General features: G+C 39.1%; 1 protein-coding gene across 4 annotated transcripts in view; it reads left to right on the top strand.

Moving 5' to 3' along the window:
• The window catches only part of cntn5 (contactin 5), a 244,915-nt gene that overhangs the window by 84,918 nt on the left and 135,351 nt on the right, over window positions 1–24,646 (top strand). For all 4 annotated transcript variants that reach the window (XM_041805310.1, XM_041805301.1, XM_041805293.1 and 1 more), the window contains exon 3: window positions 13,498–13,704. In XM_041805310.1, coding sequence (XP_041661244.1) covers window positions 13,498–13,704 — 207 coding nt within the window. The remainder of the gene's footprint in view (window positions 1–13,497; window positions 13,705–24,646) is intronic.

The following is a 24,646-nucleotide window of genomic DNA, read 5'->3' as shown; positions in this document are numbered from 1 at the left end:
TGCAAACATTTCAAAATTAAACAAAGTCAACAAGAGTACATCACATAAAACAGCCTTGTTTAATTAATGAATATACTGAAACTACTTAAAATAACACTTATGGAAATGATTAGGGATGTACAATATTTTATTTTTGCTGATATATGGGATGAAAATATGATCAAACATTTTTTTTGCCAGTACCAATATCAATACCGGGTTGTGAACGCTGCCTAAAGAGTCTTTCGGCCAAGCCAGATAGCCAAGTGGCTCCTCATGTTACTGGTATTCCCCATCAAATGTGTTGTTTCAGTCAGACAGTGCCTTCATATTGTTTTTTGTTTGTTTGCCACCTTTTCTCTTTTCTCAATTCTTGGCACTGAGAAACCCAAATAAGTCCACATGTAAGATTTAAATGTCTCTGGAGCCTCCACAAACTAAAACTCTGCACTTGATTCTCCCTCGCCACTCGTATCATCCACCATTCCTGCACTGTTAGCTCAATCCAACGAGCGGTGGCAACTGTAGTTCCCACTTCCCTTTACTCCGCGCCAGTACAAACCAAAATTTATTCCCTGAACACCTATTGTTTAAAACTCTTACATGTAATGACATGTCCTGACATGCTTCGGATACCACAATATTAACAATACCATTGCATCTCCAATGTCTACACATAATGTAACCAAGTATTTTGATGAAGTCTTGGCTTGGCAGCTTCTTTTTTACTCAGTGATTCAATTGTTTTGAATGTAAAGCATTTTATATTTGTGTCCAGTGCCTAACAGCAGTGGTTTGTCAAGTTTTCTTGTTGGAGGGTCTTGGCTGAAATGCCAGTGCTGATTTTTACCCCGCCTTAGTTCTGCTCTGGATAAAATGCTGTATAGATAAATGACATTTTGTTAACCACGATAAAACACTCCCCATATACAAACCATAGATCCTGATAGGGTTCCTATTGCTTTTTTATGAATAATGATAGATCTTTACCTTAATTTCCTGGGAGAAATTCTCACAGCTTATCCTTATTTTAATGTGAGTTGATTCTAAGTGGACTTCTTTCATATTTCCTGAGGGGAACTGTCACTGTCTGTCATTATCCATTAATTCTTGAGCAACTACGCCAGGCCTCATTAATTACTATAATCAAATCAGTCACATTGATGTAGGCAGTCTGGATACCCTCATATTATTTATTTTTAATAGTAAAAAAAAAGGGTGCAAGTTTGAGGGATAGCAATGTACAATTTCAAATCCACAAATTTTGTTTTTGGATTCTGCCCCACAATAAATCCACTGATGTCGGACCATAGGTAACAAAGAAAATGGATAAATGGACTAGTTTTTCCACTCGACTCTAACAGAGCTGAGAGCTGAGTGTTCTTCTGTCAGGAATTTGTCACATTTTAGTAAAAGTGCTGCACTTCAAACTGGTTTTCAATACTATCAGCAGCAGGAGCGACGGCAGCCACTCCCAGGAGTGTGAGGCAGGCTTTGTCTATTACGATACTTTTGACATGACGGCTTTTGTAATGGATTTTCGACCTACTGTTCTGTTTGAATATGCTAAAAAATGCTCACTTTGAAGAAAATAGGCCCCGGTCCTATTTTGTATCTTCTTTGCACCTATCTCTGCTGCACAGTCCTTTTTCACTCCATAGATATTTAAATCTCACAGACACATGGAGGCCAGCACAATTAGACTTCTCTCATCTCTTAAAGTGGGCTGGGCTGACATGACATCTGGGGCTATTTTCTTCCCTCCCCCTGGTCCGCCTCTGATTGAAATACAATGTTGCTCTGAGTGTTAAGTGTGGAATAGTAATTTAACTCTTCCTCAGCTTACTCTCAGGTTCCTCAATATTAAAAGCAGGTTGCAGTGAATATAGATGTGCACCGCTGTATAAGTGATGCATGAAGTCATTTTCACCAAGGGCAAAGGAGTCATGCACTAGAAATATGGCTGCATGTGGGAAATGGATGAGTATTTGCGTGCACTTCCTAGAGCTGGACCATGCAATGAATACATTGCTGTGATTGTATACCTCGATAAATATACATTAAAATACAGAGCTTTGTTAAAAGTCACTCTGAAGCCTTTGAAGTTAACTTCTTATGTCAGTACATGGCACCAACCTAAATAACAGGGTGAAAAAGGAATAAAATGTCACTCTGCAGGTTATCAGCTTGGAATTGGGATCTATTTATGGTCACACCATTAGGCATGATGGACTTCCTGCATTTGGCAGGAGAACCTGAGCTCCAAGGGCCTCTTTAACACTCTCAACTTGAGCCCAGGAGCTGAAATACAAAGGAGAAAAGAAGTCATTGTTGATTTCTGTAGGCATGAAACGTTGGACGTGACATTCAAGTCTTGGCGGTGAGGCTGCTTTCGCGGGTACAGTCATCAACGCTACAATCAGTACCCTGTGATTTTTGAAACCATTTTTCTGAGTGCATGAGAACATACAATGAGCCTGTGTGCTGACGCCAAAGCCACTGAAGTAGAGTCTAACATGTGTGGCATAGTCTGATTTGCCAATTCTAAAAGTTAAGTTAGTTAAGTTTATATTTCAGATACGGAGGACATGTATGATATATATATGATATCTTTATTTGTTGCCCTGTCATGTTTTAGAGTAAATTTGTTTCTTATTTATTTATATATTTTCCCCTTCTGTGTAAGGTTTTGTGTCTTATCATTAGCTGCGTCTCAATTCAGGGGCAGCATCCTTCAAAGGACCCAGCCTATGAAGGATCCAGCCTTCTTTGCCTGCATAGACTGACTAGTCATTAATTTTTTCAAAAGGAAAAAATTGATTTGGACACAAACATGCATGTCATGTCTGTTTTAGGTGTTACCAATATGGATATATAAATGTAGTTCAGACCAAAAACTTAAGTCCTTAAAACACACTTTAAGTTTTAGGAATAAAAAGATAATAAAATAAAAAAGACTTCAGCTGACATACTGTAGGTCATAGGGCTGATACAGCCAATATAGGCTGATATTTACTGCCAATATATGGGCAGTGCATTGGCTGAGATTCTCATATCTGCTGATACCAAAATGAACTTAATATCTCCCAACCCATATCACAGCAATACTATTGTACATCCCATGTGAACATTAATTTTTTACTTTCTATAGAATAATAGAAATTTTTGAGAGGTTTGGAGAGGTGCTAAGTTCTATTTGAAGGTACAGTTGTGTGTCATCAGCATAGCAATGAGATTGAATAATGTGTCTTTGCATAACATGGCCAAGTGGGAGCATACAGAGGCTGAATAAAATTGGTCAAAGTAATGAGCCTTGAGGGACTCCACAATGCACTGTGGAGAAAAAAACAACACCTGGTTAACTGTCTTTTTTTTAAGCATTGTTTTTCTTACTTTCTTTTTTCATGTCTATTTGAAAGTGCTCTGGTTTGATTTTTTCCTACCCTTCTATGAGATGAACCAGTGTTTTCATTTTTTCAATACATTAATTTTAGATAGCCTAAGCTCTATGGCTGTAATCTACTGGATCCAATCCTCTTTTTCCAGATGATCCTGCCGTGTTCAAACCATCTCATCTAATGTCCAAACTAACAGATCATGCAGGATAGAGACTTCCACACTTCCCATTAAGAGAAATGACAACATAATCCCCTCCATCATACATCACCACAGTGTCTTCATTGCTTCTCTGGCAAGGTTGAAGCGACTCACACAATCTCGAAAGTACACACGGAGGATCTGAAAAAAGACCGGGTTTTAACAAGTAGTCTACTGTGATATGAGGTGAGGTGAGGTTGCATATGATGTATGGATTGTTCTTTCTGTAATGATATTCAGCTGAATAAATGGTCTCAAGCATAATCAGCTTCAGTCAATATAATCTGCCTGTGAAGGTCTTCATTAATCTTACAGGCTATGGCTAATCATGTCCGTCTACTTGAGGCCCCATGAGCATCTCACCTCCTCTCTGTATGTTATTCAAATTAATTTGCTCACCATATTTAAGGGGCTGCAGACAAACCTGAGACTCGTACATTGTCTCCTCTGCTTTGCCAACCCAATGACCCAATACGAGCAAATGAGTTTCCCCAGGTCTTTCCTCTTCTGCCTTAAAGCACGTCATCTTCCTGTAGCCTCACCCTTTCTCCTCTCTGTGTTATTAGCACATTTTTTAGTCTCTGTTGTTTCTTATACTACATGAACACTCTACACAAAGCTGATTTACCCTGAAAGGTGTTCTCCATGAGAGATAACCCAAAGTGTGAGATAAAAAGAGCACGGTAAAGGAACGTTCTGAAGTCTAAAATGGCCTTTGTCTCCTTTGCTGATGTTATCGTGATGCGGGGGGTGTTAAGACCTGACACGATCACCGATGGCATTACTGCGTAGTTCCCTGAAAGGCAGCAGGTGCAGCCTTTTCAACAACAATGAGCGTCTCTGATTTTGCGCGCTGTGAAAGATGGGGATCTGCGGGAACTGCAAGGGTCATTGCTTTTATCAGATGAAGGTGACAGCTGACAAGAGCAAGTGCCTGTTGACTGCAGTAGTCAAACAAACAGAAAGCCATTTTTTATCTACATTTGTCAGGAGTCAGCTCCGGTCTAAAATGCTACTTTCAAGGGAGAACAAACATGCAGCTGAAATAAGAGTTTGCAAACTGAAAGTCCTGAAAGGTTGAAAAGGTGTAGTTGGCATCAAGGGGAACGCCCACAAAACTGAACATCTGCTTCTAGCAGAGAGGGAAAGCAGACTATTATCCTCAATGCTGAAGAACTACTGTGTTGTCTTTTGCACTAAAAATAAACTTTAACTTCAGATCTTTTATGTTTGAATTTTTTAAGTACCAAGCCAGAGCACAGAGCTGAGTGGGAAGACCCTGTGGCTGCAGGTCAGCCAGTGGAAAGATGAGCTTCGTCCAGCCATGGGATGCAAAATACAGACATGCTTATGTCTGTAGCCAGCATTTCATTACATGTAACTTTAACTTTAAGTTCACCTCATCCACACAGTGCTAGATTGCTTCAGGGGTGCCATTAATGTTGGATTAATTGGTATTATATTAATATTTAAGTCAACATATCCAAAGAAATATGATTTAATCTCTTACAAGGTAGGTCATTTAAACTACTTTGATTGGTCCAGTCTTTCTCTGACCGGGGACAATTGTTGAAACTTTGCAAGAAGGATCCACCTGATGACAGACATGGAATCTGGCAAATCCATCAGCTTTGCATCACCAGGCAATTCAACCAGCTAAACTATAACTGGGAATGACACATCGAGTGGGATCTTTATCCCTGTCTCTTATGGAAGGATAAATCTCTCCCATATGTCCTTTCTCTTTTCAGCTGACCCATCAGAATACAGGCAAACAAAAGCCAGAAAAATAACCTACATTTCTTTTTTCTTGTTTTCATTGAAAAATCCCATCATAATAGTCCTAAATTCACTTTTACACTGTATAAATGATCCATTTAGTTTTCCATCATGATTTCTTCAGTAAAAGAAAATATAAAAATGACAGCCTCAGAGCAGACAGAACCCCTCCTCCAGACTCTGGGACCTTGAAGAGTGGAGAGGCACAGAGCCCTCGTTGCTTGAAGTCCAGTGTGAAGTTTCCACGGTCACTGATGATTTGGGCTGCCATGGCATCTGCTTGTGTTGGTCCACTGTGATTTCTGAAGTCCACAGTCAACGCAGCCATCTACCAGGACATTTTAGAGCACTTCATGCTTCCTTCTGCTGACAAGCTTCATGGAGATGCTGATTTTATTTTCCAGCAAGACTTGGCAACTGCCCACACTGCCTAAGGTACCAAAAGCTGGTTCAATGACCATGGTGTTACTGTGCTTGATTGGCCAGCAAACTGGCCTGACCTGAACCCCATAGAGAATCTATGGGGAATTGACAAAAGGAAGATGAGAGACACCAGACCCAACAATGCAGATGACCCCAAGGCCGCTGTCAAAGCAACCTGGGCTTCCATTACACCTGAGCAGTGCCATAGGCTGATTGCCTCCATGCCATGCCCCATTGATGCAGTAATTCATGCAAAAGGAGGCCCAACCAAGTATTGAAGGCATAGAAATGAACATACTTTTTAGAAGCCTGACATTTTTTGTTTAAAACATCCTTTTTATATTGATCTTATGTAATATTCAAATTTTTTGAGACAGTGAATTTTGGGTTTTCTTATCTATAAGCCATAATCATCGACATTTCAAGAAATAAAGGCTTGAAATACTTCACTCTATGTGTAACAAGTCTATATAATATATGGATTTCACTTTCAGAATGACTGACAAAAAATATTGAACTTTTTCATGATATTCTAATTTTTTGAGAATTCAGCACAACTTATAAAGGAAGCTTAATAATAGGGACACTGATCCTGAAAACAGCTCAAAACTTTTCACTTAAAAAAATTTCAGTGCATGGGTGGTCACAGACTAAAAAATGGAATTATAAAATCGTAATAAATCACAATTGTGTCTTAATTAATTTAGAACTCTTTTTCTTACACAACATAAACAGCCTGTCATTCTCACACCCTGAGACAGGACTAGTTCAGAATTCTAAGTGCAACATAAACATTTGTAAATGTCCATGTTTCTCAAGTGCAGTTTTGCTCATTGTTATGTGTCTGCATGCTCTGGAATGAGAATGAAATGCTGTGTTACGCTCTCCAAAGGAGGACAAATAAGCATACGGCTTGAGGCTGAGCTGGACGCCCGGCAAGGCATTGAAATTCAGGACACCCTCTTAGGCTGGTCCGTGACGGCACAATTACCGGCTTACGATCGTAAAATTAAAAGTAAATGTTATGCTACAGAAAGACAAACGATCCATAAAATATTGTTAAACTAAGATATTGGAGTGGTTTTTGTAATTTTTAAATCTCTATTAACACAGAAATTTACATTTATAGCTCGATTTCTTGCCCGCATTCGCTGCCACCTTTCTTTGAGTGATAACCCTTTATACCAAGGGAGGTCCAGGAACAGCTCAAAACTGAGGGAGATAACTCCCTCAGTCTCACCCCTCACCCCTTAAGCTGGCTGGCCCTCGTTAAGTCAGCGTAGAAAGCAGCACAGTATCCTTTTTGATTTACAGAGCGCTTGTTGGTAAACTCCCTTTCTACCTGACTTCTCTCTTATCTATGAACATCTCAACCCTTACTTCCAAATCTCAGAGTTGGATCACAAACACCAAGGTTTAGACCGAATGGGGTAGGACTGCTTTTAGTGTTGCTGCACCCATTATGTGGAATAATTTTCAATTGACAGCTAGATTGCCCTCTTTGGTATCATACAGCGTTTTTAAAGAGCTTGTGTCTGAACTGTATAAGGAAGCTGATTGCAGCTGCTTTAAATTGTGATTTATAAACCAGGGCATGTGTTTACAAATTATATATGTGTTTATGAATGTATTTGTCCACATGTTTTTTTTTTTTTTTTTAAATCATGTATTGTACTTTATTGCTGCAAGGCACCCCTGGAAAAGGGACCTTGGTCTCAGTGGGTTCTCCCCAGCTAAAATAAAGGGTAAATAAAAAAATAAACAAAAAAAGCTCAACGCTCAGGAGTATTGGGACAGCCCTCGTACTTTGCAGGATTGGGGCATTTTGAGACTGAGGGTTAAGATTGAGGGTTAAGGGGAGAAATGGGATTGGGCCATACTGTGCATGTTTCGTTACTGGTAACAGAAACAAATACAAAAATCCAGTGCTCCGTCATTTAAGTTTCTTTTAGATATCATAGCTGTCATATTTCTGGTGCACACTGAATTGCTTTAAATATTAAAATGTTTATCAGAACAAAATTCAAAGCATACAACTTCTCCTTGTGATCTTTTTACTCCGCTGTCATAAAAGTAACTAAGAAAACAGTCGTATGAACAGTCATGTGAAAATCATCTCCCCAAGATAGCTGTATCTCCAGCCGGGATCTGTCATTGGCTCAACATTTCATTACTGAAGGGACACCAAGCTCCATCTTTTATCGTCCAATGTAACACCTTCCACCCCCACAGACAACAAGGGATGGGAATCTATAACACAGTACAATTAAGCAGTGCAGAATTACAGCCCTCAAACGGACTCCAAGTCCAATCAACACATCTCTGACTGTGGGGCAACCTAACTGAATGTGTCGGAATAGTGTCAACCTAACCACAAAGCTGTGTTCATACTAAAGAACATAATGACTTGACTCAAGCACTTTTGATTACTGTGCTAAAACCCTGAGCTCCATTCAGGCCCCACCTTGAATCCTCACTGAGAGAGCTTTTAATTTGTAGGGAGAAGGACTGGAATCTAGTTGTTTTATTGCCAGAATAATTATTAAAACTGCATTCATTCATCAACCATACATCAGGCCTAGCTCTTTTTTTCCTTTGTTATTACAACTGCAACTCTTTATATCATCAATGTGCCAACTGGCATTCAGACAGCATGACATGTTTACATTTCCCACTTACCAAGAGGAATCGTCTATTTTTCCCTAACAGTATTTTGAAAACTGACAAATACAGTCATGGAGCTGTCATATTTCAGCAGCATCAACCTATTTCATAAAAAGCTCTTCGTTGTCATCACTCGCTGCTTTTCTAAACCACACTGCTACTGTCAGGAGTACAGCTGTCAGGCACGGAGATACTAGGTTGAATAAAGTTATATATGCTGTATGCATATCTGAAACCAAAGCTCTGGAAGCGGTTGTCTCAATTATAACAGACTTTCATATGTCATAATTAGTTATTATTATCCATTAATTATCTAAAGGGAAACTTTTCTTATATGAACATATTTAGACACATATACCTTCCATCGTATATATTTAACCTCAAAATGTCATCATAGTGGCAAAGGCGAGCTGACAGCTGACACTTCTGAATTTCTTTGAAAGATTTTTGTGTGTCAGAGTTGAACTGATCAAAGGGGATTGATGTTGATATTGAGCTGTATTTTTTTTTTAACTTAGAAGTAGGACTGAGTGAAGGACAAATTTCTGGATCAGTTTTATTCAACTCAGGATGTCCTAACACAGCCAAAAGCAAAATAAAGTGTCTATTAGTTGTAAATTTTATTCCAATAAACCAATCGAAAATATGAAAAAGGAGAACAGAAGTAAGAATAAAGAGGCATAAACCCTTAACCTGACACGCTTCTTATAGACAGCGTTTAAAATGCGGAGGGTGATTGGATGAACATTCTGTCTGTCACATCTTTATGGGCCAGTCAGAGCGACAAAACATGTGACGTAGCCCTTACCTGGGAGTAAACTCCAAAGAGAACTGCATAACACGAACCATGGCAACTGTAGACATGTCAGTACACAACTTTTGTCATTTTTGAAAAGAAAACAACTCAGTGTTGTTCTTTGTTCTTCTTTTAACGAGGAAATGTTATCAATTTCTGATGAAACTAGCAGCATCCACGCTAATCTCTTCTACCATAACTGCACAGGCCTCTTGAAGCTGCTTGCTTACGTCATGACTCCGCCATGCCCAAAGTACTGCCCCTCATCGCTGATTGGTCCTGTCACTTTCTAACTGGACACGAATGGTTCAGATAAGAGCTTAACCAGATGGATTTGCCAGTGAAAAACAAGGAATTGGGTGTATCCATCTGCTTTGCAAGGTTAACTGTATATCTGTTCTGTTGTAAAACCCGAGTGCACTTGAGCTTGAGGTCACGAACTGATGGCCTGACATTCTCCTTCAGGATCCTTTTGGTCTGATGTTCTTTTAATGAAATGTTGCGTTATGTTTTATACCAGACATTTATACCCAAAAGTCTTGGGGATCATCAAAATGTTTTTTAGCAAATGTGCCTTGAGCCTTTGTGTTCTTTTTGGTCAGCAGTGATTTTGGCCTTGGAACTCTCCCATGGAAACCGTTTTTGCCCAGTCTTTTTCTTGAATCATGAAAACAGATTTTAACTGAGTCTAGTAATGCCTGCAGGTCTTCAGATGTTGTTTTGAGCTCTTTTGTGACCTCCTGGATGAGTCATCGATGTGCTCTTGGAGTCATTTTGGAAGGCCAGCCACTCCTGGAAAGGTTAACCACTAGGGGTGTGACGAGATCTCGTGCCAGGAGATCTCGCAAGATCAAAACGTTACAAGATTTCTCATCGAGGAAAAATCTATCTCGTGAGATTAATATTGCAGAGACACTAGGAGCAGCAGCTGTCCTTACAGAAAACAATACCAAACTGGACATTATAAAAGATCACAAAGATGCTCTGGACACTTGGTTTGATGGCTAATGAAGAAACAGAGCTGATCCTTGACCAGTTCAGTTACTGCTCTAACCCCCACCCCCTCCTCCGCGTGCGCTACTTGGGGCCGCACATGATCCTCCAATGCATAATAAGTTCATCATAGCGGTCCAAAATGATGAAATGTTAGTGCTGTGCAGTCTCCGTAAGAAGAATGTAGTGTTAAATTAGTTTGTGTATGCGCACATACTTGCTCGTATTGTGTGGGTGTATGTGACTTTATAACTTTGTTTCCGTGCTGCATCGTCATGTCTCCTTCTCATCTGTCAGTCACACATCCATCAGCTGTTGGCTGCGCGTATCATCAATCAGAAGCTTAACGTGTAGCGTGACGGACCGTTGTATTGGCCACTGCAGCGGTAAACTTAGCCAAACAAACTCTCTTTCAGCGCCATAGAGTGCATCATTAGCTCTAAAAATCGCAGTTATAGACCCAGTTAAACGTGCCCTGCTTGTTGTCTGACAGCAGACGTGCAACGTGTTATTGAGAGAATTATTTCTTTTGAGTGTTTTAAATATGGATGTACCTAAAGAGGATGAGAAATGGTTTGATTTTACTGATGCAGATCTTTATATTTAGGTCTGTTGTAAACAGTGCTTAAAGTACTTTCAAAATAATCTCAATGCTTTTATTATTATTGTAACTGTGGCAATGAGTGTGTAGTGTAGTAAAATAAAAATGTGGTAGGCTATTGGAATGAAAGGTTTAATGTGAGGAGCATTTAAATGTACAGTTTGAGTCAGAGTTAGACAAGACAAACTGTGTAAGCATTGATGGATTACTCAATACAAGAGGAGTTAGTTTAAACATTTCTGAATATACCTGAAGGCTTTGCAATTACGGCCTATAGCTGTATAAAGGACATATTACCCACCCATCTATTTTTTTCCAAAATTGAAAAAAAAAAAAAAAAAGGGTAAAACCTGGTCTTGTGTCTCGTGGGCCCAAATCTTGTCTCGCCTCGTCTCGTCTCGTAAGATAAGAGTCTCGTCACACCCCTATTCACCACTGGTTCAAGTTTTCTCCATTTGTGGACAATGGCTCTCAACGTGATTTGTTGCAGAACTTGGAGGGATATGTGGTTCAGTGTCTTGTCTAAGGACGCTTTGACATGTTAGTGCAGGAGCTGGAGATTGAACAGGGCAGGGGAAGGACTCTGATGTGTGATCATATGCTACATGCATGATTCAGAAAGCAGTCCTTCCACTTGGGTAAAATGAAAGAAACGTGTCATATTTTTTCTTGTGACAGTACAAGGTGGCATTCCTTCACCATCCGAGACTAAATAGTGAGACTTTCTTTGACACCTTAATAATCCCGATTCTCAGCCAGATAGATTATTAAACTGACAACCAACCAACTGCTAATTGCTTTGCTTATCAATTTTTAAACTCAGAGTACCTTTTATTTCAAATGGATTTCCTTTCCCCACTTTTCTCCGTAATATGTAACTCAGTAATTGCCCGCTCTCGGTTTGTAGATGGGCGTATTTTTGCAGCTGACAAGTCCCCAAGGGCACGTAATTATTTCTCAGTTTTGTTCAGTTCTTTTATAGCACTTTATCATTCAGCGCAAAACACTTCAGCACCCACCCTCTTTTGCAGAGCTCTACTTAGACCCTTGCTGTGCGTTGATATTGTAGTCTTTTGAATTTTTCCTTGAAGCTTATATACGAGCAGAAATGTTTCCATATCATGAGTAGTTTACAGCTTTCTGTTTAAGCTGGAGTGTACAGTTGCTTTGGAGAAAATATGCACTGATGATCAGCTGTCACGGACGAAATAATTGTGTTTGTAATCTTGACTTGTTACGTTCATAGACCATAAAAGACAACACATTGGCACATCACCCTACATGAAGTGGACTGAATTCCTCAGAAGAAAGGGGGAGAAGAAAATGGTGACTGCAATGAATAGTGACAGCCTCAACAGTAGTTTGCATTTCAGAGAGAATATCATTCTTAGCCTTCATTGGCTGTTTTACTTGAAAGGAAGCTGTTTCTCTCCTGTTCTGTTAAACTTGCCATTTAATTCATTTTTAGACTTTGATAACAGTGACTTCCAAAGTACAGAGTATCTGCAGCACCTCTTAAGAAGAGCATCTTTTTGCCTTAAGGCATCTTAGGTGAATTTACATGATGACAACTATATGATAGACGCTCAAGGAAAATACTGACAGTATGAAAGCAAGAAAGGAAACTGTGTAGATTGTTAGAAATGGGGCATAAAAGTGTGTTGTTGTTCATTTCTCTTCTTCTAAACAGGTTTCTCTGTGGTGATTAGGAGAATTGCTGTCCTGGTGGGTTGTATTAAGGCCAAAAGAAGAATAGATCCAGGCTCACTGAGGCTTCAAACCTCCAAACCAACACCTTGTTTCTAAATATGGATTTTTCTGCAGAAATCCCAGATACTCTGACTTGTTTTTCAACAGTACATGTATTTTCTGCAGACTGTTGGAAATGCTTTCCAGGTTTTTCCTCCTTTATTCACTCAGAGCTGTCTCTGAATCGTGACACCTCCTTTTTCTGCTGTCTCCACTCTTTTCTTTTCTTTGCATGTGTTCAGCAACATTTCTGACCTGTAAAACTCTGTGTACAAAAAAATCTCACTACACATACAGTATCAAGGGAGCTCATCAGTTTGACTTAAGCAGCAGATATTACAGAACGTGAACTATAGGTTATGGAGGTTAAAGTAAAAGCAGTTCGGTTATATTAAGTTTAATTTCTAAAGTCAGACCAGGTAAAGCTAAAAGTTCACTTTTACTTATAGTGTTACGTAATAGCGGACAAAGAAGATAAAGCTAACGCATTCAGTAAAGGATCAGGCAAATGAGCCGAAGTCCAAAAGGTAGGAAGGAGTTCATCGCTAAGTTAAAAGAACATAAGACGATGTGGCAGAGAATAAATGGAAAGGGTCTGGTGTATGCTGCAGGGTGGCTGGGGAAGCGTCAGGCACGGGAGGTCAGGTGATTGGAAATGGCAGGAACGCAGGGGTTGCTGCAGGGTAGGCGAGAGTTGCAGGATCAGAAATGACAGATTTGACATTTCTAAACCATCCAGTTAGCATTTGCAAAAAGCTTCCCGTCCATATGGACTCCCTTTTGAGACGCTTTTCCAAGTATTCATCCGCAGCACCATTCCCCAGTCCAAATGTTTCTCGCCTTTGAACAGCCAAACTCTTTCACTGACAGTTTGTAACGTATCTCCCTCTTATTTTTCAACCTTTTCTCTCTCCAGATTTTGCAAGAGCGGTTGCAGCACGGCCTATATCATATGCAGCAGTATTACGAATGAAACCAGACAGCTCGTCAGTGCTCAACTCGCGCAGCAGACCTCGACAACACCACAGTGGTGGGCTGGTGACTCCTGACTGGCCTGCTTTCTCCAGTCACCCCCTGTCAGCTGTGAGTCTGCTCAGCTCTCAGGAGGACTACAGGAGTGAAGGTAAAGCTAATGGTGCGCTCAACACTACAGTTTGTTTGCTCTTGTCTGAGCCAAAATGGAAAAGTTTTACTTTGGGTTTGCTGAAGTTCAGCTTTAGACTTGAAAACAAATCGTACAGAAGAAGTCAATAAGCTCACAATTGGCTCTTTAATGGTCCCATTTAGTTACTTGTCTCCCATCCCTTAATACATTTTAAGCTTTAGCCAGGGGTAATCAGCACTTTGTATATCATGGCAGGATTTACCTGCTGTGCTCTGCAGAGGAAAATGATTGGAAATGGCTCAGTATGATATCTGTGAATACTAATTTGACTTCAGTTTATTTTTTTAGGTTTGATTGCTATTAGTGTTAAGCAATATTGGCAAAATGACATTTTACTACTCTTTCTCTATCTTTTAGTGCTCTTTCATATATACTGAGAAATGAGAAAAAATACAGGAAGTTATATGAAGTAATTACATTGTGTTACTATTTGCTCAAATACTGGCAAATTGTGTGTGAATCTTACTATCATAATTCAATGATTTTGGACTTACAGCCTGTTCCTTCCAGGTCTGCAAAAATCAGGAAAAAAATGTTATGTGCATTTCTATCTTTCAGTATTGAGTATTGTATACTGATGCCTGAGCATAGGGGCACAGAAAAATCATTTCACAAGTCTCTGCATGTTCTGTTCTGTTCTTTGAAATTGGAAGTGGAGTTTTAAGTTTCCCCTCTGCTGAGGTCCAGTGAGTGTACAGAGCTACAGCGTTCATAGGTTGTTTGCAATCACGTGATCCTGAATGTCTGTTTGGGGTCAGGAAGTGGGGAAACAGCCATTAAGAGTGAATGAGAATGAGAAAGATAGTACTTTACTACACTAAATCGACCTGTACACTGCAATATTCATCAGATAACTTCTACATACATTGAGTATGAGCCATCCATTTTACAAAAAAGTGTTTTTCCCACATTTTCATGTATTACCTGGCATGAAGGCAATCACTGTCACAAATCGCTCAGTCCTGCATACCTCCTAGCATCTAGTGTTGTCCAGCCAGATGAAAAAAGACAAGAGTCTGGAGGAGAGTGGTCTTATACTGAGCCAAGAAGCTAGCTGAGCCCCTTTCACACATCTAAAAATACAAATTTTGTCACAAACACGATTTTAACTGAAAGGTTGAGATACTATCAACCGAAACCTGATGGGGATAGTGATAGAGTAATGATGTGCCATTCACAAACGAGCCTGTTCTACGAAACGGCTCTTTTGTATGAGTCACAGTAGCTAGCTTCCGTTTGAGTGCCACTTTCCTTTCCTACTTATTTTGTTGTTATTCAGTCCACATTTAAAAAAGCAAAATTGTTAAAAAAAAAAGTTAGGAGTTGGCTACGATCCAAACAACCAGCTCTACTGAGCTCAGCCAGATGATCTGAATCTCTGAAAAGAGACGGAGTTCCTGTCATAACAGACATGAGGGGACAGCTGAGGAAACGTGGGCAAGATCAGAGTTTAATGTGCTCAGTCATTACAAACTGTACTGAACCAAACCAGACCACTTTATGGAAACGGACCACACTAGCATTTTGTAAAGCCACTTGTTCAGGCTTTGGACAGAGGCTTTTTTAATTCCAGCCTGCTGCTGTTTCTCTGTGATTTTATTTATTTATTTATTTATTTTTTAGCCACTTGGGACACAAAGTAGCCGAAGAATTAAGAAATATTTTTATTTTTGCCCTTTGAACACATGGCAGAATTGTAAACAGCTTAAAACATGGCCTTTTTGGTAGCGTTTCTCTATACAGAAATCTCTTTTTGCCCCCCGTTGGATGTTCTCCGTTGCTGCTTGACGTCTGCAAAGAACCTGTAGCTGCTTCTCTAACCCTGGTTAAAGCCCGTGCTGTTTTTTTAAATCACTGTGGACTTGACAAGTGAGTCATCAGTTAAAACGAACCTTTAAACGCTTAATCAAAGCTGTCATTATACCAATCACTGCAGCACCTGGTCAAACTCAAACACAATAGATCTGCTGCAGCTCACAGCTTGTGTTAAAGGAAGGAGGAGACAGCATCCATTTGACTGGATTACTGTGCTGCATGTTACTAACAACCAAACAAGCAGATGACGTTTGGTTAGTGGCCTGACTGTTTTTAGGTATCAGAGAGAAATGGATGGTGATGATGCTTCTTTTTTTTTTTTTTTACCCACTACCGTGACTGGCAGTTTGATCTATCGGTGGCATTGGTTATGTCTATTGTGTGCACTATGGCACAACACATGCATTTAAGCAGATGGTGACAGTGTTGCAAAAATCTATTTCATGGCAAAAGTTACACCAGTGAGGGTATTATCTTGTATCTTGAATTTCTCTTGGGATTAAGAAATTGTCTTTTTATCTACTAACGGTTTACTGCCCACTGCTCCTGTGAGAGTGACTGATAGCTAGTTTGAGTTTAATCTGACTGCATGAAATTGTGTGAGTGTAAAATGTAGACATGCTGGATGAGAAAGCAGTGCTCGTTTTCAAAAATATTTTTGATATGTGTTTATTGTGTACGCCTTTAATGTGATAATGATATCATAGGGATTTATTCCACAATCTTTATTGCTATCTATGAAATATTGATCATCCTTCCATCCATTATCACTACATCATATCTCTTATGGGTTAACAGCATGGTGGAGTCAGTTGCTACTGTCAAACTCAATCATATAGCACCTTTCAAACAAATTCAGTTGCAGTTTAAAGGAAAGTAAAAGAATGATTGACAAAAAAGTAAAATGTTAAATTAAATAGAGACCAAAACTAATTTGATAAAATAGTTAAAAAGATGGATGATTTTATAAGATAAAAGAGACAGAGATAAAATGTGAAGCAATAAAGGAAAAAATAAATTTAAGAAGCATTAAAATTTGTAAAATATAATATAACAATGATAAAAGATGAAAAATCCCACATAATTAAAAACCTTTCAAAAATTGACATAAAGAGTAGATGACCTTAATAACTAAACAAAATCCTGAAAACCCTTAATGAAGAATTAAAATTTGAATAAAATAAAAAAAAAAACAAAATAGAAGAATGATTGTAGTAATACTAATAATCATAAAGTCATAAAGTACTACATAAAAGTCAGACTGAATAAATGAATTTTCATCTTGGGATTAAAAATGTCGATGTTCTCAATTCTTCTCAGATCATCTGTCAGTCTGCTCTGTCATCTGCGAGTGTAATAACTGAAAGAAAAATCATCAAAATTTTCAGTTCTGCTTTATGGAACAGCTAAGAGAGAAGAACCAGAGGATCTGAGGGGCCGCCACAGTTCATAGACTAAAACCATCTCTGACAGGTAGTCTGGACCAAGACCATTCATTAAATAATTCTAGGGAAAGTATGTGAGAAGCAGGGTACACCTCTGACTGATCACCAGTCAATTACAGGTCTGACACACAAGGTGTCAAACTGACACTTACACCAACGGGCAATTTAGAATTAATTAACCTTTCGAGCATGTCTTTGGACTGTGGGTGGAAGCTGGAGAGAACTCCAAACAGAAAGGCCCTGTCCGACTATGATTCAAACCAGGACCCTTCCTGCTGTGAGGCGACAGCCCTACAGCACTGTTCTCTGTCAATTTTTCACATCTCATATTTCCATTTATTAGTCATTGACTCTATTACTCAGTTTGAACCTGGATTTCTGAGTCACATTTCCAAACCTGACTTGACGTCCAGCTAAAAGGTTTTGCCTGAACTTCCCCAGTTGGAAGCCAACTTTTTCAATTATGCCCCCCACACATGAAAGAAAGGTGAGACCCACATTTCCAGCTAGTCTCGGCGTTAACAGAGGAGCCATATTGGTTGAGATGACATTTTACTCACCGTCTGAAATGACCCAGACTAAACTGGTCGACCCTCCTGAGTTAGAATAAACCTCTCGGAACATGATGGTGTGAATGCTATTTCTTCGCTCCTCCAACAGGCTGCCACCTCTGCTCACACTTCAAGTGTGAAGGCCTCCTGCTTGTTTAGAGTTGGTCTGGAAATGAATCTCACCTATCCATCATCACTGCGCATGGTCTGCTGTGGCTGGGGTCATGGCCTTTGTGAAATTGAAGAGGGATCATGGCAATATCCAGCTCTCTCTGTGTTCCTGTCAGTATAGGAGCTATAGATATGATGGATATCTTTGTCTAAAGGGAAGATTTAATACTCCAAACCCAGGATGGAAACACACCGTCATAAATCTACATGGGTCACTTCCTTATGCCCTGCTCTACAATATGAGTAATTCAGGGCGATTTAATGACACATTGATGCTTTAATATGTGATTAATCACGTCATGCTTATGACCTATGGAGAGCTTAATTAATGAAATCTGAGGTAGCTGCTGAATTTGCAAAACTGATCTCAGCACACATTGGAAATGATGAGTAAGCCACATTAAAAAAAGGCAGAAAACTGGAAGAAAAATACTTTTCTCTTTTCGTTAAAGTTTCTTTTTGCATCTTTTCTTTTCCACATCTCTCTCTGTGCCACCCTGCCTCTCTCTTTCCCTCTTTGACAGCATTATCACTATATAACCATAAAATGAGTTACATCTCTATCACCAAGGCGAGAGTAATGCCTCTCCATTGTCAGTGGTGACAAGAGCATTATACCATGGCACCGGATTGATGTTCAGTGCAGGAAATGGATGCCAAAAAGTAATGCACCTTTGGTGGCTTAAGGGGGATATTGCATTTTCAGCTCTTTGACTGACAGATGGCCATAGCACTTGAAATTGAATGATTTGAAAAATTTCAACGCTTGTGTATATGCTGACTTCATACCCACTCATACCCACTCAGACATTTGACCATATGTCCATAAACTCTGAAATCTGCATTTTTATTCCAACTCTTAAAGTTTTAAACAGTCCCAGATACAGGCTAGCATAACTCCATGAATTAAACTGTTATGAGATTTAATGTCCTTGAAAGATGGGCTTTGTTAACTCAGTTTATTCTCATGTTGGTGACCTTTTATGTCATTGTCATTAATTTACCAGACAGCGATATCAATGGAAACAAAACGATAGCTTCTGAGTTGTTCATTTAACTATTTTTGCTTTCTGCTACAGGAAGAAAAGCCATTTCTCTGGCTCTCTGCTGTTCACTTTATATCATTTATCCAAAGAGAAGGCTTTTTCCTTTATTTGAAAGGACAGCTGGAGAGAGACAGGAAATATGGAGAAAGAGTGTGGAGGAAGACTTGCACCAAACAGCAACGGGAACGGTAACGCAGAAGGTTTTCTACCAAGCCTGAAACTTGGATGACGTTCCAGGGTCTTTGAAGACTAAACCCACACCACTAACCCCTGTACTGAACTTCTCTATATCCATTTTATTTTTTGATTATTCCTGCAGATAACTTTGGTTTTAGCCACCAAAGCAATTTCCCACAATGCACTGTGACAGGCTGTGACAACTAATGGCAGGCTTTTCCGTCATCACGCCATGCTTTGCAAACAACACTTTGAAACTGGAGAAGAGAGCCTGAATGACTCATAATGGAGAGAAAGAGACGCAGAGAGGCTGTGATGTGGCTCTCTGTGTCTCTCCAGACAGGAACTGCTTTGACTAATGACTCAAAATATGCCAATTCCAAAAAGCAGAAGGACTTTTTTGTGAATATGGGTATAATTTTAAGACCTTTTGTCACAGACTGATTATTCATTTAACTTTTGGTCCTTAGGAGATGAGAGAAGAAGTTTGTGCAAAAAAGTCTATGTCAGTGTTGTTTACTAATACATGAAAATCTTTTGAGTTTTAATTTCAACATAGTTTTTTTCCTTTGTCTCTTTAGTCCCATAACTATTCAAAAATTTAAGTGACATTACTGCAGCACATATATTCTTAAATCTCAGGTTGTTCTGAAAAAAAAAATGCTTAGAGCTTGACTGTGCACCACAGGGTTGATGTTTTACAAGCTTTTTGAGACAAGAAGTCGAGACAAGACTCTGTGTTGGAAAAAAAAGCATAGGTCCCAGAGGATTTAAAGGATGGACAATGTGGGTGCTATGTAGTTTCAACCTGTCCACACAAAAATGATGCCATGCATGTGGACCTAAGGAGAACAGGAAGACACATTACACATACCCCTCCTTAGTGTAGGCTGGCATGTTTAGGCTAAAGTTCTATGGAGCTAATGTGTTTTATAGATGAATATGGATATTGCACTACAGTGAAGCTTGTGATGTGTTGACTGGCATAATTATGTTTAATTTAAAAGCTGTCAGAATATACCTCCACACTGATAAAGGATATTGCTTCAGTTTTGTTTTTTTCCACCAATATCTTGATTGTAATCGATATTTCTTTATTATTGCATGTTATAAGAAAAAAGGATTGGACTTTTATTCATAAAATCAGTTTTAAAAGGGGTTATAGACAAATAATAACAATAAATACTGTCTATACTGCTTGTAAATGGATTTAAGTGTTGAGAAGGTTCACATAAATGTTGTGGCTGCATTGATTTAAAAGCCTTATAATGCAGTAGGTCCACCAGACCCATGGACATTGGCTGAGTAACAAAAATAAAAACACCACGCAAGGATTAACTGCAGTTTTCTAGATTTAATAAAAATATGACTTTAATATTAAATTGCAAACTTTCAATTACATTGAAAGGATTTATAAATGAACCAGTTGTGCATGGTTAGATTTATACTTCTTTAGCCCGTCCTTCCCAAATTTATTTTAGTTGATAGCTGCTAGAGGCATGTGAAGAAATGGATCCATGTCAGAATCCCAATTATGAATTTCTAAGATTTTGAATCAATTCAAAATGGCCCAAAACCGATCATTTAAAACTTACTTTCTCTCATCTTTTGTAAATTTTCACTAACAGCCAGTTTGAGCACTGCCAAACTGCTGCTAATATTTTCTTCCATTTACCCTCCTCACTTTCACCAGTGCTTGTGTGTCAGGTCATTGCATTGTCTAGCATGTATAATGGATGGTTGTGTTACACTGACATACTAACTGTACATTCAGTGGAGCAGTAAGACAGACTGTCCGTTGAAGCCAGGCTTTGTGGTGCTCTTCAGATTCTGCAATCCCCGGGGTAAGAAGAGGCTTCTCCCATTGTTTTCAATGTGCTAAGTCGGCAAAATGAAAGCAAAGAACTTCAGGACCGATTCAAAGGTCTGAGCCCAGATCATATGACACCACCTGGAGTTAAAATAAGGGGAACAAAGGCTAATTATTGCTGATCAGTGCTCACAGCATCACCCTATCTAAAGCCCATCCTAAACAGATTGATCCAGATTAACATTCAGAAAACTTGATTATCTCTGGTGACAGCAAACCATCTTAGATGTTAGAATGATGCAAAATAAAAACCAAACAAAAATGACACAACAGCACATTAAGACAGAGTAGAAAATGGCAAGCACAATAAATTAAACAAGATAAAAATATAGAAATACTTAAAATGCTGTTTTGAGCAAACTGACTTTGTTTACAGAACTATGGTAAAAGTATTGACCCTTTCCTGATTTCTAACTTTTGTCACACTCAGATGTTTCAGTTCATCCAACATTTTTTATTATTGAACTGGCCCTGTGTAAAAAAAAAGGAACTGCCCCTAAACCTAATAACTGGTTGTGCCTGTCTTGGTGGCAACAACTGCAAGCAATTGGGATATCTCGCAATAAGTCTTTCACATCACTGTGGAGGAATTTTGGCCCATTATTCTGTACAAAATTGTCTTAATTCAGCCACATTGGAAGGTATTCAAGCATGACCGGCCTTTTTAAGGTCATGCCACAGCATCTCAATTGGATTTCGGTCCAGACTTTGACTAGACCACTCCAAAACTGAAAGTGTTTTGGATCATTGTCCTGCTACATAACCCAAGTACGCTTGAGTTTAATGCCTTGAATTCATAGTCAGACATTCTCCTTTAGGATTTTTTTAATAGAGAGCAGAATTCGCACTTCCATTAATTATAACAAGTGGCCTAGGCACTGAAACAACAACGCAGCCCCAGACCATCACACTACCACCACCCTGTTTCACTGTTGGCATGATGTTCTTTTGTGAAATTCTGTGTGTTTTACATCAGATGTAACGGGACACACACCCTCCAAAAAGTTCAACTTGTCTTGTCAATCCACAGATTATTTTCCCACAAGTCTTTGGGATCACCAAGCCATTTTTTTTTTTAGCAAACGTGAGACGAGCCTTTGTGTTCTTTTGGTCAGCAGTGATTTTTGGCCTTGGAACTCTCTCAAGTATTCCAATTTTTGCCCTGTTTCTTTCTTATTGCTGAATCCTGAATGATGACCTTAACTGAGTCAAGTGAGGCCTGCAGGTCTTTATATGTTGTTCTGGGCTCTTTTGTGACATCCTCAATTAGTAGTCAATGCGCTCTTGGATTAATTTTGGTCAGCCAACCACTCCTGGAATGGTTCCAAGTTTTCTCCATTTGTAGATAATGGCTCTCACCTTGGTTCTCTGAAGATAAAGCCTTAGAAATGGCGTCGGATTGAAAGATGTCAGTGACTTTGTTTCCTATCTGTTCTTGAATTTCTTCAGATCCCTGCTTGATGTGTTGCTTTTTGAGTTTTTTGTCTGACAGCTTCTATTTAATGGATTTTTGATTCAACAGGTCTGGCAGTAATCCACTCTGGCTGTGGCTAGTGAAATTGAACTGAAAAGAAATTAAAAAAAAAACAAAGTAAATATTTTTTTAATTATTTGTTTAAGATGTTTATTGCAGTAAATAAAGTAGCTTTGGTTATTGTGTTTCTTGACTTTGGGACTTTTATTGTTTTATTTCAAAGACCTGCTCCCCAGCATTTTCAACAGTGAAGCCTTTGGATTTACGATCCGGTCTTTTGTCCACTGGCAGGTTTCTAATAAGTTCTTAGTAAGTATTAAAGACCTTGTAATGTGAAAATAACTGTATATTTAGGTTTGTTGTATGACAGGTCACCGTGTTATGAACCCCTAGTTCAAATTTCAGTCAAATTTAACATGTCAAAGTTTTTAGAATTAAGCTTCAAAATCATGAAAAATGAGGCAGTAAAATCTGCTCTAGGATGGTGTGGTCGTGTCTGTTGAATGAGCTGAAGCCACGCCCACTCAGGAGAAATACGATCCTCTCAGATTTAAAAAATGTTACAATCTGAATGGAGAAAAGCAGCCACAGTATTAGCATGCCCCTTGACCTCATGTCAGAGTGCAGCTGCCTGGCTCTGTGCCAGAGAAGAGACAGATTCTCAAATCTCTGTTCTGATGCTTTAAATGATCCATAACCCACTGTGGCTGATAGATTTGGCAAATTTACCTCACAGTGAACAAACAACAGCATTGAACTGGCTGTCAACTTTCAGTAAAGGCAGTGACATAAGCTAACAACAGACTGTACTGAGATGAACTGCTCTGTGAATTTATATAAATATGTTAGAGGTGCGGGGTCATTCCCCACTGTTGCTCGTGACATCACCAACCCACATATTTGCCCCGCCCAAATTTAACCCTGCCAGGAAAGAGGTAAAAAATGTTGTAACGGTATAAATCCAGAATTCAGTCACACGTAGATCTCAGTGTTTTCACATGGTCACATAAACCTTATGCCAACATATCTAGTGTGTTAAGACAGAAACTTTGGATTTCACCTTACAGGGTATTTAAGATCAGTATTTGAGATAAGTGCGTTAAGCATGGCTTAAACCCTCAAATTATGTCCATATTAAAGTATTTTGCAAGTTAAGCATAAATACATGCAGTCTTTTTTTACTCATGAATTTGCATTTTTGCTCTCCTGCTGGTAACAGGATTAAAGAATAAAAACTACATCACCTTGACAACATTTCAACCAGTTTCTAAGTGCACAGCAGACAGAATCAGCACCCCTATGTACAAAGAGGGAGTTTCTTGTGTGTTGGAATTGAAAATTGATTTTGAATCAAAATATGATCACTAGAAACCAAAATGAGAATTGACTTAAAATTTTGAAATATTTAAGCAGTCACAGCCCCAGTAGCTGTGATCTACTGACATCAGCAGATTTTTTTTTATGTCCTCTTGTGATGCTCTGCTCAACCTTGGTAGAGTTTTTCAATACTTCACTTTTTTTTTCTCACTGAACCTGGAACTTGTGAAATGCAAAAGAAAGCTCCACTGAGGAGAGATAACTCAGCTGAACACCATTAGCCTCTCCACAATCCTGAGTCAACAGAGGGAGGTGAAGCACACTTGGTTAATGTTTTGATGGACTGAAAGATCAGACTGGTGCATGGGAACTTGAGAGACTGTGTGCTGCTTTACACTACAGGTATTGAATTGCTTGTTTTAATATGCACAGCAAGGTTTGTAACTTAATATTGATTTATCCTGCTGCACTGATTAGGGTATTATTTTTAAAGCTTTTTATGTCCCTGTGAGCAGTAAATTGCTGACAGAGAGTGGGTGTTATTCTACATGCTCTCAGAAAATCAAAGATTTTTTATCACCATCATCTCTGAATAAGAAGACAAGGTTGATGAATGGTATTGTTGTGTACCAGATGAAAATGTGGTACATGCTGTCCAAGGTAAATGCTCATTGTCATGTCTGTTTACACCAGGATGGACATCAACATGCTGATAAAGGAAAGAATTCAGCTGCTGAATTGTTCCAAAGAGCACAACACTAGCCATAAGCTCTGCTTTATCTTCTCCATGAGATCATTATGTTCAAAAACACAATGTGAACAACATGGATGTAGCCGCCTTTCGTTGAGGATGAAACTCTGAGAAAGCCTTCCACAATAAGTGTATCACTTGTGTTTACTGAGGGCTAGATCAAAGAGGAGAGCACTTAGAGGAAACACGGGAGGATTGAAACAAGGACCAAAAATACTCGAACTGTAAGCACATCAAAAATGTGGCCACATTTGTACCAACAGAAACAACAAAGCTTAAGTAA

Source organism: Cheilinus undulatus, linkage group 2 (assembly GCF_018320785.1).
Source record: "Cheilinus undulatus linkage group 2, ASM1832078v1, whole genome shotgun sequence".
Lineage (NCBI taxonomy): Eukaryota > Metazoa > Chordata > Actinopteri > Labriformes > Labridae > Cheilinus > Cheilinus undulatus.
The sequence above is the reverse complement of the archived record's forward strand: the minus strand, read 5'-3'. Positions and strand labels throughout refer to the sequence as shown.